This window comes from Rattus rattus, chromosome 3, assembly GCF_011064425.1.
Source record: "Rattus rattus isolate New Zealand chromosome 3, Rrattus_CSIRO_v1, whole genome shotgun sequence".
Lineage (NCBI taxonomy): Eukaryota > Metazoa > Chordata > Mammalia > Rodentia > Muridae > Rattus > Rattus rattus.
In genome coordinates, this window is record NC_046156.1 from 210,021,727 (window position 1) to 210,035,457 (window position 13,731).

The window sequence follows — 13,731 nt, forward strand, 5'->3', positions numbered from 1 at the left end:
TGGGCAAAATTATGCCTCGAATAAATGTATATCATGGTTTTGTTCCTTTTTTCAGAAGACCTTTTGTGGTTCATGGAAATGTGAACTTCTGGTAAGCAATGAATTTCAGCAAGCACATTTCAGGGTAGAGCTGAGAATATACTGTAGGAATGATAATTTTGTTAGTACATTAAAATGTATGTGCAAAAGTGTGTAGGCTGATGTACCTGGAGTAGATCTAAAAGCCTGAAATATAGAAGTAACATGAACTCATTTAGAGAGCAGATGATTTTATTGCAAATATGGTGAAATTTTAAAAATAGAATCATTTAAAAATTGTAATCTTGGATAACTAATTTTAAGGCATATGTACACCCCAGATATTGCATAGCCTATGTTATATTAAAAAAATATCTTTTTCTGAAATTCAACCTTAAATGGGTCTTTTGTATTTTTATTTGCTAAATCCACTTTTTAACGGAATTCTTAAACTTTAGAAAAGAGATTAATTATTGTTCAGCATATTCAGCATCATTTGATAGAAAAGTTTATTTGCCTGATAAAGTGGGACCCATGAGCCCTGAATATGTACTTTTTTAAACCTAGAATAATAAAATTCAATAAAATAAAGAAGTATGAACAAATCTTTTAGATCATCATAATATTTAGGAAGTAATAGTGTGTGGATAAACATGAAAGCTGGTAGGCTATGAACAGAATATATCAAAGGAAAGTTTTACAATCTAGCCATATGTTAGGGAGTTTGATATTAATATGAGTGATCTGGTTGGCTAAATTGAAACTATATTCACAAAATATATTTTTCTCATTGGGGTAATAAAACCTACTTCCTACCAAAAATTCTTTTTTTATATTTAAAATTACTATTTTTGATTTATATATTTTTTAGTTTTGTAATTATATTTATATACAGAAAATTTAAGTGTACATTTAACCCAGTTTAGTGGCGAGTTCTTTAGCCTTTGCCTTTTCCAGTTTGGCAGTGCGAGCCACAGACTTAGGACCCAGGACATTGCCTCCCCAGTGGCAGCGGATCTCGTCATATCGGTCATTATAATTGGTCCTAATAGTTTCCACCAGCTTAGCCAGAGCACACTTGTCTTCCAAGTTAACCTGTGTGAAAGCAACAGTGGTGCAGGGCCTTTCCCTTGAACAAAGGGCAGGCAGGAAAACCACCAGCTCAATGGGGTCTACATCATGGGCAATCACCACCAGCCGAGCCTTCTTGTTCTCCACCAAGGTGGAGACTGTATTGACCCCTGCTCGGAGGACAGGTGGTCTCTTAGTTGGGATGTCCCCTTTGTCAGCAGCTTTCTTCTCAGCGCGGGCCAGCAGCCTTTGCTTCTTCTCCTGCTTTGTCTCTGGCCTGTACTTGTGGGCAAGCTTAAGCAGCTGAGTCACTGTTTGCCTATCCAGGGCCTGGGTGAACTGGTTGATGGCAGGAGGTACCTTGAGCTGCTTATAGAGGATGACTCTTTGCCACTGCAGCCTGATGTAGCAGGACCATTCGACGAAGCATGTGAGATCTCTTTTGGGCTGGATGTCCTGCCCAATGCCGAAGTTCTTAGGCCTTTTCTCAAACAAAGGATTGACCACCTTTTTGGCCTCCTGTTTCTTGACCAGAGCATGGGCCGGGGCCACCTTCTTTCCCTTGGCCTTCTTTCCTTTGGACATCTTGCTCGGCTGGAGGAGAGAGAAAGAAGAGGGAATTGTGGGTGATAAGTAAGTGGCCGCGGAGATCGTGAGAGCCTCGAGTTATATTTTTAATTTTAAAACTTACATTTATATTTATTTTTAAAGAAGGAAGCTCAATTAAGGAACTATTTCTATGAGATTGAGCTGTGGGCATGTCTGTCAAACATTTTAAATGGAAAACAGGTAATTTTTATACAATATATTTTGATTATGATTTTCTCCCCTCCAACTACTCCCAGATCCTCTTCAATGTCCCACACAAATCCTCCTCCTCCTCCTCCTCTCTCTCTCTCTCTCTCTCTCTCTCTCTCTCTCTCTTCTCTCTCTCCCTCTCCCTCTGTCTTTTTTTTTTCTTCTACTTTTCTTTTCTTCATCCCATCCCTCCCCTTTTTTCCTTCCTCTCCTCTCTCCCTTCTTTCATTAGAATATAAATGTCTAAAAATAATTAAAATATAAAATTAAATAAAATAAAAACAAACTAGAATAGAAAAATCAAACAAAAGAAAAACAACCATATTCTTTAGATTGTACTGTACTGGGGTTGGGGATTTAGCTCAGTGGTAGAGCGCTTGCCTAGCAAGCGCAAGACCCTGGGTTCGGTCCCCAGCTCCGAAAAAAAGAAAAGAAAAAAAAATACTAGATTGTACTGTACTTTGTTTCTTCTTTCTGTTTCCTTTTACCAAACTCTCCCATTTTTTGTCACTATTCTTCACTGCATGCATAGTGTATATATGTAAACATATGTATGTTTCTAATATAACCTGTTCATTCTACATAAGTTATATGTATGTTTTAAGGGCTGATTGTCTGATACTGGGTAACTAATTGGTGTGATATTCCCTGGAAAAACGCACCTATTCCAATCTTAGCTTTCCTCAGTTGCTTGTAGCACTTTTCATCTATGGTCTTGGGGTTTTGGATGTAGTCTTTGACTCTTGGAGGGAGCACCATCAACCCAGATAAACATTAAACATTCTCTCTCTCTCTCTCTCTCTCTCTCTCTCTCTCTCTCTCTCTCTCTCTCTCTCTGTCTGTCTGTCTGTCTCACTCTCATGCACTTCTGTATTTATGAAACTACATACAATATGTTATTTAAAGATAAGTAGTTAATACTGTGATTCCTTGTGGCCATGTTCAGACATTCTTACCCACCTACCTCCTTGTTATTTTACTCACCTTTCTCCTTACATTCTGCTAGTCCCTTTTATCTTCTCCCTACTTTTTCCCTATTTAAGTCCCCTTTCCTTCCTCGGGATTTATTTTCATGATCAGAGCACTTGTGGCATGCTATTCCCCTCTCCATTGCATCTGAAGCTCCCTCTCCTGTCCAAGATCCTATTTTCTTTCTTAATTTTTTTCTTTTCATTTACTCCATGTACTCACATTTATTTGAAGATTTGGAGCTAGCAACTTGCAATATGAGAGAACCTGTGTTTGTAGGGGTCTCTGCGATCACCACAGCCAACAGAGTAATGATCTGCTAGGACAAGAATGTAGTTCAGGTCAACATGACTCAGTGGTCGGTGCTGCTTCAAATATCAGATGTCTGATCCCAAGAGGTTTATTTTAGACATGTTTAAGCGCAGCTCAATTTGATGATATTTCTTTCTAATGATAATTAACTCAGTCTCATGTGCACAATAAAACTTCAGATATGGCTACATTGAAACTCTTTGTAAAGTACATGAAACAATTTCCATAAAGATGAATTCTATAGATTGCCAAGTTCATGATAAGGGTCTCAGGGAGAACCCAGTGTGATATTATACAGACACAGTGCAAAGGTCATCAGGTCATGACTTCTCCATATTCTCTGGGTCGAAAACAGGTTATACATGTCTTCTTTTGAAGAAATAACCTTTTAGGTTTAACATTCTCAGTTCCCATAGTCCTTATCTATGAGTACATGGACCTCTTTGTTTTTCTGTGTCTGACTTACCTGACTCAATGTGATCCTTTCAAATTATATCCATTTACTTGTAAACTTCATAATTTGATTTTTTCTTACAGCTGAGTAGTATTACGCAGTGTGAACACAACATATTTTAAACTTTCATTTATTAGACAGAGGACACTTAGGTTGATTATATTCTTTAGTTATTGTAGGTGGAAGAGCTGTGAACATGAATGAGCAAGTATCTGTAGAGTATGATGTCAAGTCAATAGAGCATATGCCAAGGAGTGGTGTAGTTGCATCATGTGGTAGAGCAAGTTTTAGCTTCTCTGTTTCTGTTTTTCAGGAAAACAAAATATATTATACTAATGAATGTAGATACAGTAACTCATGTAGATCCATGACCGAGAACCGGTCTCTTGGAAGGGTGTAACCAATACTTTCCTTGGGTAATCATGGATCCTCTACCCCATGTTTTCTTCGTAAAAACATTTATGGAAAAACTCCTGCGTCCTGATAAGTCCAACTACAGTGGTCAAACAAAACATTGCTATACCGAGCCTTTCCTCAGTACTCAAGCCTCATGTGTCATAGACTTAAGGGATGTCAGCACTCTGGCAATCCTAAAATTATAACCTGTTTGCTTAGTTTTAGCTTTTTAAGAATTCTTCACATTGAATTCCATAATGGCTGCACCTGTTTACAATACCACCAACCGTAAATGAGGGTTTCCTTTTTCTCCTGTCTCCACCAGCAATTTCTGTGGGTTGTCTTGCTTTGATCACTTATAACTGGAGTACTTTTGTCTATTATTTTATTCCAATTATCTTTAAAGTTAAGATGTGTTTCTTGTAGACAACATTTTGAAAGATTTTATGTCCTTTATTTAGTGGATTGAAACCAGGGATCCTTAAGACTTATCACTGAAATGTTTACATTAATTTAGGTGAGGGTTTGGGTGACTTTTGATATTAGTTTTGCATTATTAGTGGTATTTAGTGTTTTAATAATTACAGTTTTATATTTCTTGTCACAGACTCTGTACTATGTTTATTCCTCTCTTCAGCCAGAAATGGTGCTTTGTGTGTTTGTATTTTCTTTAATTTGTTTTATTGGATATAAATGTTTTACACTGTTTAGGTCATAGAAAGTTTGTTCCTCCTTCAGTTATAGGAAATAATTCTGTTGGATTTATTAGGATAGGGTAGCCATCACAGTATATTAGGACTATTTTTTTTGGAATCAATGATTTTATTTTTAAAATGGTAAGAGTTACATGATTTAGAAAGCTATATGAGTCATAAATACTTTTTTATTAGATATTTTATTCATTTACATTTCAAATGTTTTCCCATTTCCTGATTTCCCCTCCAGAAACTTCCTATCCTATCCTCCTCCTCCTCCTGCTTCTATGAGGGTGCTCCCCCACCCACCCACTCCCACCCACTCCAGTCTCCCAGTCCTGGCAATCCCTTACACTGGGGAATCAAGCCTTCATAGGACCAAAGGCCTCTTCTCACACTGATGTCCGACAAGACCATCCTCTGCTACATTTGCTACTGGAGGAATGGGTCAGTTCATGTGTACTCTTTGATTGGTGAATTAGTACCTGGGATCTCTGGGTGGTATGGTTGGTTGATACTATTGTTCTTCCTATGAGGTTGCAAACACCTCCTTAAGTCCTTTTTCTAACTCATTTATTTGGGATCCTGTGCTCAATCCAATAGATGGTTGCGAGCATCCACCTCTGGATTTGACTGGCTCTGGCAGAGCTCCTTATGAGACAGGTATATCAGATTCCTGTCAGCTTGCACTTCTTGGCATCAGTAATATTGTCTGGGTTTGGCGTCCCAGGTGGGGCAGTCTCTGGATTGCCTTTCTTTCAGTCTCTGCTTCAAACTTTGTCTCTGTAATTCCTCCTGTGAATATTTTTGTTCCCCCTTCTAAGAAAGACTGAAGCATCCAGACTTTGGTCTTCCTTCTTCTTGAGCTTCATGTAGTCTTGTGAATTATATCTACATATTCTGATCTTTTGGGTTAATATCCACCTATCAGTGAGTTATACCATGTGTGTTATTTTTGACTGGGTTACCTCACTCAGGATGATATTTTCTAGTTTCATCCATTTGCCTAAGAATTTCATGAAGTCATCGTTTTTAATAGCTTAGTAGTACTACATTGTGTAAATGTATTACATTTTCTGTATCCATTCCTCTGTTGAAGAACATCTGGGTTCTTTCCAGCTTCTGGCTATTATAAATAAGGCTGCTATGAACATAGTGGAGCATGTGTCCTTCTGACATGATGGAGCATCTTTTGGATATATGCCCAGGAGTGGTATAGCTGGATCTTCAGGTAGAACTATTTCCAATTTTCTCAAGAAACACAAACAATAGAGGAGCGTTTCTTTTTCTCCACATCCTCACCAGCATCTGCTGTCATCTGAGTTTTTGATCTTAGCCATTCTGATGGGTGTGAGGTGGAATCTCAGGGTTGTTTTGATTTGCATTTCCCTGATGTCTAAGGATGTTGAACATTTCTTTAGGTGCTTTGCAGTCATTCAGTATTCCTCAGTTGAGAATCCTTTGTTTAGCTTTGCACCTCATTTTTAAATTGGGTTATTTGGTTTTCTGGAGTCTAACTTCTTGAGTTATTTGTATATATATTGAATATTTGCTCTCTATCAGATGTAGAATTGGTAAAGCTCTGTTCCCCATCTGTTGGTTGCCATTTTGTCCTTTCTGTTATAGAAACTCTGCAATTTTATAAGGTCCCATTTGTCTATTGTTGATTTTAGAGCATAAGCCATTGGTGTTCTGTTCAAATTTTTTTCTTGTATGTGTTCAAGGCTCTTCCCCACTTTTTTTTTTATTAGTTTCAATGTATCTGGTTTTATGTGGAGGTCCTCAATCCAGTTGGACTTGAGCATTGTACAAGTAGATAAGAATGGATCAATTTGCATTCTTCTACATGCTGACCTCCAGTTGAACAAGCACAATTTGCTGAAAATGCTTTTTTTCACTGAACGGTTTTAGTTTCTTTGTCAAAGATTACAATATGTGCATGGGTTCATTTCTGGGTCTTCAATTCTATTCCATTGATCTACCTGCCTGTCTCTGTACCAATACCATAAAAATTTTTTTTATCACTATTGCTCTGTAATCAAGCTGAGATCAGGGATGATGATTCCCCCAGCACTTATTTTATTGTTGAGAATAGTTTTCTCTATTCTGTTTTTTTTTTTGTTATTCTATATTAATTTGCAAGTTGCTCTTTCTAACTCTGTTAGAATGGAGTTGGAATTTTGATGGGTATTGCATTAAATCTATAGATTGCTTTGGTAAGATGGCCATTTTTACTATATTAATACTGCCAATCCATGAATATGGGAGATCATTCCATCTTCTGAGATCTTCGATTTTGTTTTTAGAGACATATGGTTCTTTTCATACAGATATTTCACTAGCGTGATTAGAGTTACACAACGGTATTTTATATTATTTGTGGTTATTGTGAAGGATGTTGTTTCCATTATTTTTTCTCAGCTTCTTTTTCCTTTGAATAGAGGAAGGCTACTTATTTGTTTGAGTTAATTTTATATCCAGCCACTTTGCTGAAGTTTTTAAATCAGGTTTAGGAGTTTTATGGTGGAATTTTTGGGGTTACTTAAGTATACAATCCTATCATCTGCAAATAGTAATATTTTGACTTTGTCCTTTCCAATTTGTATCCCTTTCATCTCCTTTTGTTGTCTGATTGCTCTGACAATGAATTTGAGTGCTATATTGAATAGATAGGGAGAAAGTGGACAGCCTTTTTTAGTCCCTGATTTTCGTGGGATTGTTTCAAGTTTCTCTCCATTTAGTTTGATGTTGGCCAGTGGTTTGCTGTATATTGGTTTTATTATATTTAGGTATGGGCCTTGAATTCCTGATTGTTTCAAGACTTTTATCATGAAGGGATGTTGAATTTTGTCAAATAATTTCGCAGCATCTAATTATATGACCATTTGATTTTCTTCTTTGAGTTTGTTTATAAAGACAATTATGTGGATGAATTTCTTTATATTGAACCAATCCTGAATCCCTGGGACGAAGCCTACTTGATCATGATAGATGATCACTTTGGTGACTTCTTGGAGTCAGTTTGTGAGAACTTTATTGATTATTTTTGCATTAATATTCATAAGTGAAATATGTCTGACGTTTTCTTTGTTGGGTGTTTTTTTTTTTTTGGTTAGTTATGAGAGTAATTGTGGCTTCTAGAACAAGTTGGTTGGTGTTCCTTCTATTTCTATTTTGTGAAATAGATTGAAGTGTATTGGTATTAAGTCTTCTCTGAAGGTCTGATAGAATTCTGCATTAAACCCATCTGGTCCTGGGCTTTTTTTTCCCTATTGGGAGACTTTTAGTGACTGATTCTATTTCTTTAGGGGTTTTCAGACTGTTTAAATAGTTTATCTTATCCTGATTTAACTTTGGTACCTGGTGTTTGTCTATAAAATTGCACATTTCATCTAGATTTTCCAGTTTTGTTGAATATAGGCTTTTGTAGTAGGATCTGATGATTTTTTTAATTTCCTCAGATTCTGTTGTTATGTCTTCCTTTTCATTTCTGATTTTGTTAATTGGATCTGGTTAGTTGGTTTTCTCAAAGAACTCCAGGTTTTTCTTGATTCTTTGAATAGTTCTTTTTGTTTCTACTTTGTTTCTAATTTCAGCTCTGAGTTTGATTTTATCCTGCTGTCTACTCCTCTTGGTTGTATTTGCTTCTCATTGTTCTTGAGATTTCAAGTGCGCTTTGAAATGTCTAGTGTATGTTCTCTGCAGTTCCTTTTTAGAGGTACTCGTAGGTATGAGTTTTCCTCTTAGTACTGCTTTCATTGTTTCTTATAAGTTTGGGTATGTTGTGCCTTCATTTTCATTTAACTCTAAAAAGTAATTTCTTTCTTTATTTCTTCATTGAGCAAATTATCATTGAATAGAGATTTGTTCAGCTTCCATGTGTATGTGGGATTTCTGTTTTTGTTTGTTTGTTTTGTTGTTGTTATTGAAGACCAGCCTTAGTCCATGATGATGTGATAGGATGCATGGAAGTATTTCAGTCTTTTTGTATCTGTTAAGGCTTATATTGTGACCAATTATGTGGTCAGTTTTGGAGAAGGTACCATGAGGTGCTGAGAAGAAGGTATATTCTTTTGTGTTAGGTTGAAATGTTCTATAGATATCTGTTAAATTCATTTGGTTCATAACTTCTGCTAATTTACTGTGTCTCTGTTTAGTTTCTGTTTGCATGATCTGTCCGTTGATGAGAGTGGGGTGTTGCATTCTCCCACTATTTTTGTGGGAATTTCAATGTGTGCTTTAAGCTTTAGAAAAGTTTCTGTTATGAATGTTGTTGCTCTTATATTTCGAGCACAGATCTTCAGAATTGAGAGTTCATCTTGGTAGATTTTCCTTTGATGAGTTATGAAGTGTCCTTTCTTATCTTTTTTGATAACTTTTGGTTCAAAGTTGATTTTATTCAATGCTAAACTTGTAATCCAATTTGTTTCTTAGGACCATTTGCCTGGAAAAAAAATTTTAACCTTCTATTTTGAGGTAGTGTCTTTCTTTGTCTCTGGGGTGTGTTTTATTTATTCAGGAAAATATTGGGTGCTGTTTACTTATCCAGCCTGTTAGTCTATGTCTTTTTATTGGGGAATTGTGTCCATTGATGTTAAGAGATATTAAGAAATAGTGTTACTTCCTGTTACTTTTGGTGTTAGAGGTGGAATTATGTTTGTGTGGTTATTTTCTTTTGGGTTTGTTGCAAGGAGATTATTTTCTTGCTTTTTCTAGAGTGTAGTTTCCCTCCTTGTTTTGGGGTTTTTCCATCTATTATCCTTTGTAGGGCTGGATTTGTTGGGCGATACCCGACAAATTTGGTTTTGCCATGGGATATCTTAGTTTCTCCATCTATGGTAATTAAGAGTTTTGCTTAGTATAGTATAGTAACCTGGGCTGGCACTTGTGTTCTCTTTGGGTCTGTGTGACAGCTGCCCAGGATCTTCTAGTTATTAGCATCTCTCTTGAGAAGTCAGGTGTAATTCTGATAGGTCTGCCTTTATATGTTACTTGCCCTTTTCCCCTTACTGCTTTTAATATTCTTTGTTATGTGCATTTGGTGTTTTGATTATTGTGCGATGGGAGGAATTTCTTTTCTAGTCCAATCAATTTGGAGTTGTATAGGCATCTCTTTCTTTAGGTTAAGGATGTTTTCTTCTATAATCTTGTTGAAGGCATTTATTGGCCCTTTGAATTATGAATCCTCACTCTCTTCTATACCTATTATTCTTAGGTATTCATTGTGTCCTGGATTTTATTTCATTGTTGTCCTGGATTTTGAATGTTTTGAGCTAGGACCTTTCTGGTTTTTGTATTTTCTTTGACTGTTGTGTCAATACCTTCTATGGTATATTCTGCCCCTGAAATTCTTTATTCTATGTCTTTTATTCTGTTGGTGATGCTTGCATCTATGTTTCCTGATATCTTTCATAGGTTTTCTATTTCCAGGGTTGCCTCTCTTTGGGATTTCTTAATTGTTTGTATTTCCATTTTTAGATCCTGGATGATTTTGTTCAAATGTTTCACCTGTTTTGTTGGGTTTTCCTGTAATTCTTTAAGGGCTTTTTGTGTTTCCACTTTAAAGACTTCTACCTGTTTACCTGTGGTATCCTGTATTTCTTTAAGGGAGTTATTTATGTCCTTCTTAAAGTCCTTTATCATTATCATGAGATGTGATTTTAAACCAGATTCTTCTGTTACCAGTGTGTTGGAGTATCTAGGACTGGCTATAGTGGTAGAACTGGGTTCTGATGATGCCAAGTAGCCTTGGTTTCTGTTGCTTAGGTTGTTAAGTTTGCCCAGTTATTTCTGGTGTTGGTTAGTTGTGCTCTCGCTGATTGGATCCTGTCCTTTCTGTGAGTCTGTGAGCCTGTGAGCCTGTGAGCCTGTGAGCCTGTGATTTTAGGTGTGTCAGCACTTCTGGGAGACCAGCTCTCTCCAAGTAGGATTTGGATAAGAAGAGCTGTGCTATAGAGTCAAGTCTGGGGCACAGATGGGGACAGGAAGAATCTTCTCCCCAGTTGATCAGTGTTTCCTGAACCATATAGTCTCCTGGCTGGTACCTCTTTGGCCAGTTGTTGAAGCAAAAGTGTTGGTCTGAACCTGTGAACTTAGGAGTGACAGCACTCCTGGGAACCAACTCTCTCTGGGCAGTATTTGGGTATGTGCCACAGGGTTAACTCTAGGGCCAGATAGAGACCCGAGTCCTAAGTTCTCTTCTAAAAATCTGCTCTGACATTGAATGTAGGTTTGGTTTTAACCACATACATCAAGAGGCTAAAACCACCTGGATCTCCAGTTCTGGAGGATATGATGCTCCCTTCTGACCTCCAAGTACATGCATATGATGGGTCAGTGTAGCTACTTCTGGTTGCACACAGTGACTTTGCAGAGGCTCCAGAGGCCAAGACTTCTGAGGCACCTGCAGAGGGAGAGAGAGAGTCTGGAGGACAAGAGCTGGGCACCGGTTCCATGCAGTCTACTAGGCTCTGGCAAGTTACGACTTTCAATACATTGCTCCAGGCTCTTGTAGCTTCTAAATTCTTTACTTAGAAACTATTATTATGATGATGTTCCCTGTATATTTTACTTCCATTTTCTTTCTTCAAGGTTTTAGTATACTCTATTATATATGCTTAGAATTTTGTCTATGATAGAATGGTGATTTTCTTTTATGGTCTTATTAACTGGTATTTTGTATGCTTCTTGTATTTACATTTGTATGGGCATATATTTTCTTAGTTTGGGGACATTTTCTTATATGGTCTTTGTGAAGATCTGGTCTATACCATTTACTTGGAAATTTTCTCCCTCATATATGTTTATGTAAGGGGAGGTTCTGACACTAAGGTCTAAGGTCTTGTTCCTCAATTAGTTCCTGACTTGTTAATAAAGAAGGCTTGGGGGCCAAGTGCTGGATGGAAGGTACAGGTTGGGTTTCTGGGTCTTAAGAAGAAATAGAGATGTAGGGAAAGGAGAAGGGAACATTTCTGCCATGCTTTGGAATGAGCAGAAAGCAACAGTCATGAAAGGGGCAACTTGGGCCTGTGGCCTCCACTAAGAACAGGGCCCAAGGATGAGGGTAGGGTGGGGACTGTAGCAGTAAAAGGAAGGGGTTTTGGCTACCTGATAAAAGCCACAGAGTTTAGGGCAAAGGGAGAGATGGAGATAATAAATTGATAAAGGCAAACATTTCCAATCCAGAGGCAAGTTCGAAAGGTAACATTGAAGTCTGTGTGTATTTTACCTGTTGATTCAAGGGTCTTGAGAGTAGGTTGGTAATGTGACCCCTCCAGTAGCAAAGGCAGGTAGGGGATAGAAGCCATGTCAGTGCTGACAGCACTGATTCTAGAGTTCAGCCAGGAGGAACACAAAGGGAGCCTGGAGAGGCTAGCAGTGCAGTTGCAGCTCCTAGGCTAAGGCAGTAGTGTGATTTTTAAAACTACATGCAACATGCATATAATTCAAACAAATTTTTAATAGTGTTCCTTATTTCCTGTGTTTTTTTCCCTGTGTGTTAGCTATATTTCTATATTTCTTATTTATTTGGTCTAGATTCTCTTTTATTTTTATGTCCTAATATTTTATCTTCTTCCTGATCCATTCAACTTGTAAGACTTTTTTTAGGGTTTTCCAGTTCAGTTACTGGATTTTTCAACTCCATCTTTACTTTAGTTTGAGTCATTTTCAATGTTTTTGCTTTGTGATTGAATTTCATACTCATGTCGTGCTTGTCTTTGTCATGTCTGTCAATCTTCTGTTTATGTTTTCTTGGGTATTACATAGGCATTTATTCTCTTTAGGTTCTTTCTTAGTATTATTGGACTGTCATGTGAACATTCGGACTGGGCTGGTATACTGAATGGACTTATTTGTCCATGAGTGGAGATTGGGAGTAGATCTGCCTGGGCACAGAGGGTAGTGTGTGTTGTGGGAATTGGTCTTCACCAAAACTAGAGCTTCTTTGTAGTCCAGTGGGAGAGGCCATTTTATGCCAAGACACTGTATATGGATCTCAGACTGATCTGGCAAGTTGAGAGAAAGCATGGATACTATCCAAGATATACCTTGGAAGAGCACATGGGAAGTCTGGAAACTGAATAGGGTGACTCAATGCAATGGAGAAGAAAATTGTAGGCATTTGCTGGTAGAATGGATTGTGGCAGAAGTTCAGAGGTTGACTGAGGTGCAGGCAGAGGTAGTCTGATTGTGCTAGGGCATGGGATACAAAATTTCTTTAAATCATCTTTACCCCAAACCTTTCCTCTAATAAACTTATTTCAAAGAATGCCAAGACATCCATTTTGTTTTACCTGAGTACAAGTTAACTGGTGGAATTGAAATGACACTTGACATAAAAGAAACAATATAATAAAAGAAAGACTATTTACAAAATTGGAATGACTTTCTTTATATTTTTTTAAGATTTTAAGAATTTTAAGAAGTGTCAAAATAATTAAAAAAAACACTTGCTAAATAAAGGACTCTTTAGTAGATAGGTTTTATGAGTGAGTGAGTACAGGAGCACTTTATATTTAATTATATGCATTTGTGTTTCTTCTTGAGTGAAAAACAAGTGCAATTAAATCAGAATTGCTCTATTTTCTAAAGAATTTAAAAATCATATCAAGTGTCACTGATATTATTATACAATTGGTAACTGTAGTTGGTGAACATTCCAGAGGAAAATGCATGAGTCAGAATTTGGATGAAGCATTCAGCAGGATGAAAGTTAATATGAAAGCTTTTAATATATTTGTGAGGATTACAAAATTAGCTTGAGTATTTTGTTCCCCCTTCTAGGAGAGACTGAAGCATCCACATTTGGCCTTCCTTCTTCTAGAGCGTCATGTGGTCTTTGAATTGTTTCTTGGGTGTTCTGAGCTTTTGGGTTAATATCCACTTATCAGTAAGTACATACCATGTGTGTTATTTGTGACTTGGTTGCCTCACTCAGTATGATATTTTCTAGTTTCATCCATTTGCGTAAGAATTTCATGAAGTCATTGTTTTTAATAGCTTAGTAGTACTCCACTG

At 37.1% G+C, this 13,731-nt stretch overlaps 1 protein-coding gene across 1 annotated transcript; it reads right to left on the reverse strand.

Moving 5' to 3' along the window:
• Nucleotides 1-930: 930 nt before the first annotated feature.
• On the reverse strand, nucleotides 931-1,680 carry LOC116895698 (60S ribosomal protein L7a-like). The gene has a single exon (XM_032896897.1). It carries the CDS (start codon nucleotides 1,672-1,674, stop codon nucleotides 931-933), a length of 744 nt encoding a protein of 247 aa, XP_032752788.1. The 5' UTR covers nucleotides 1,675-1,680.
• Between the last annotated feature and the right edge of the window lie 12,051 nt (nucleotides 1,681-13,731).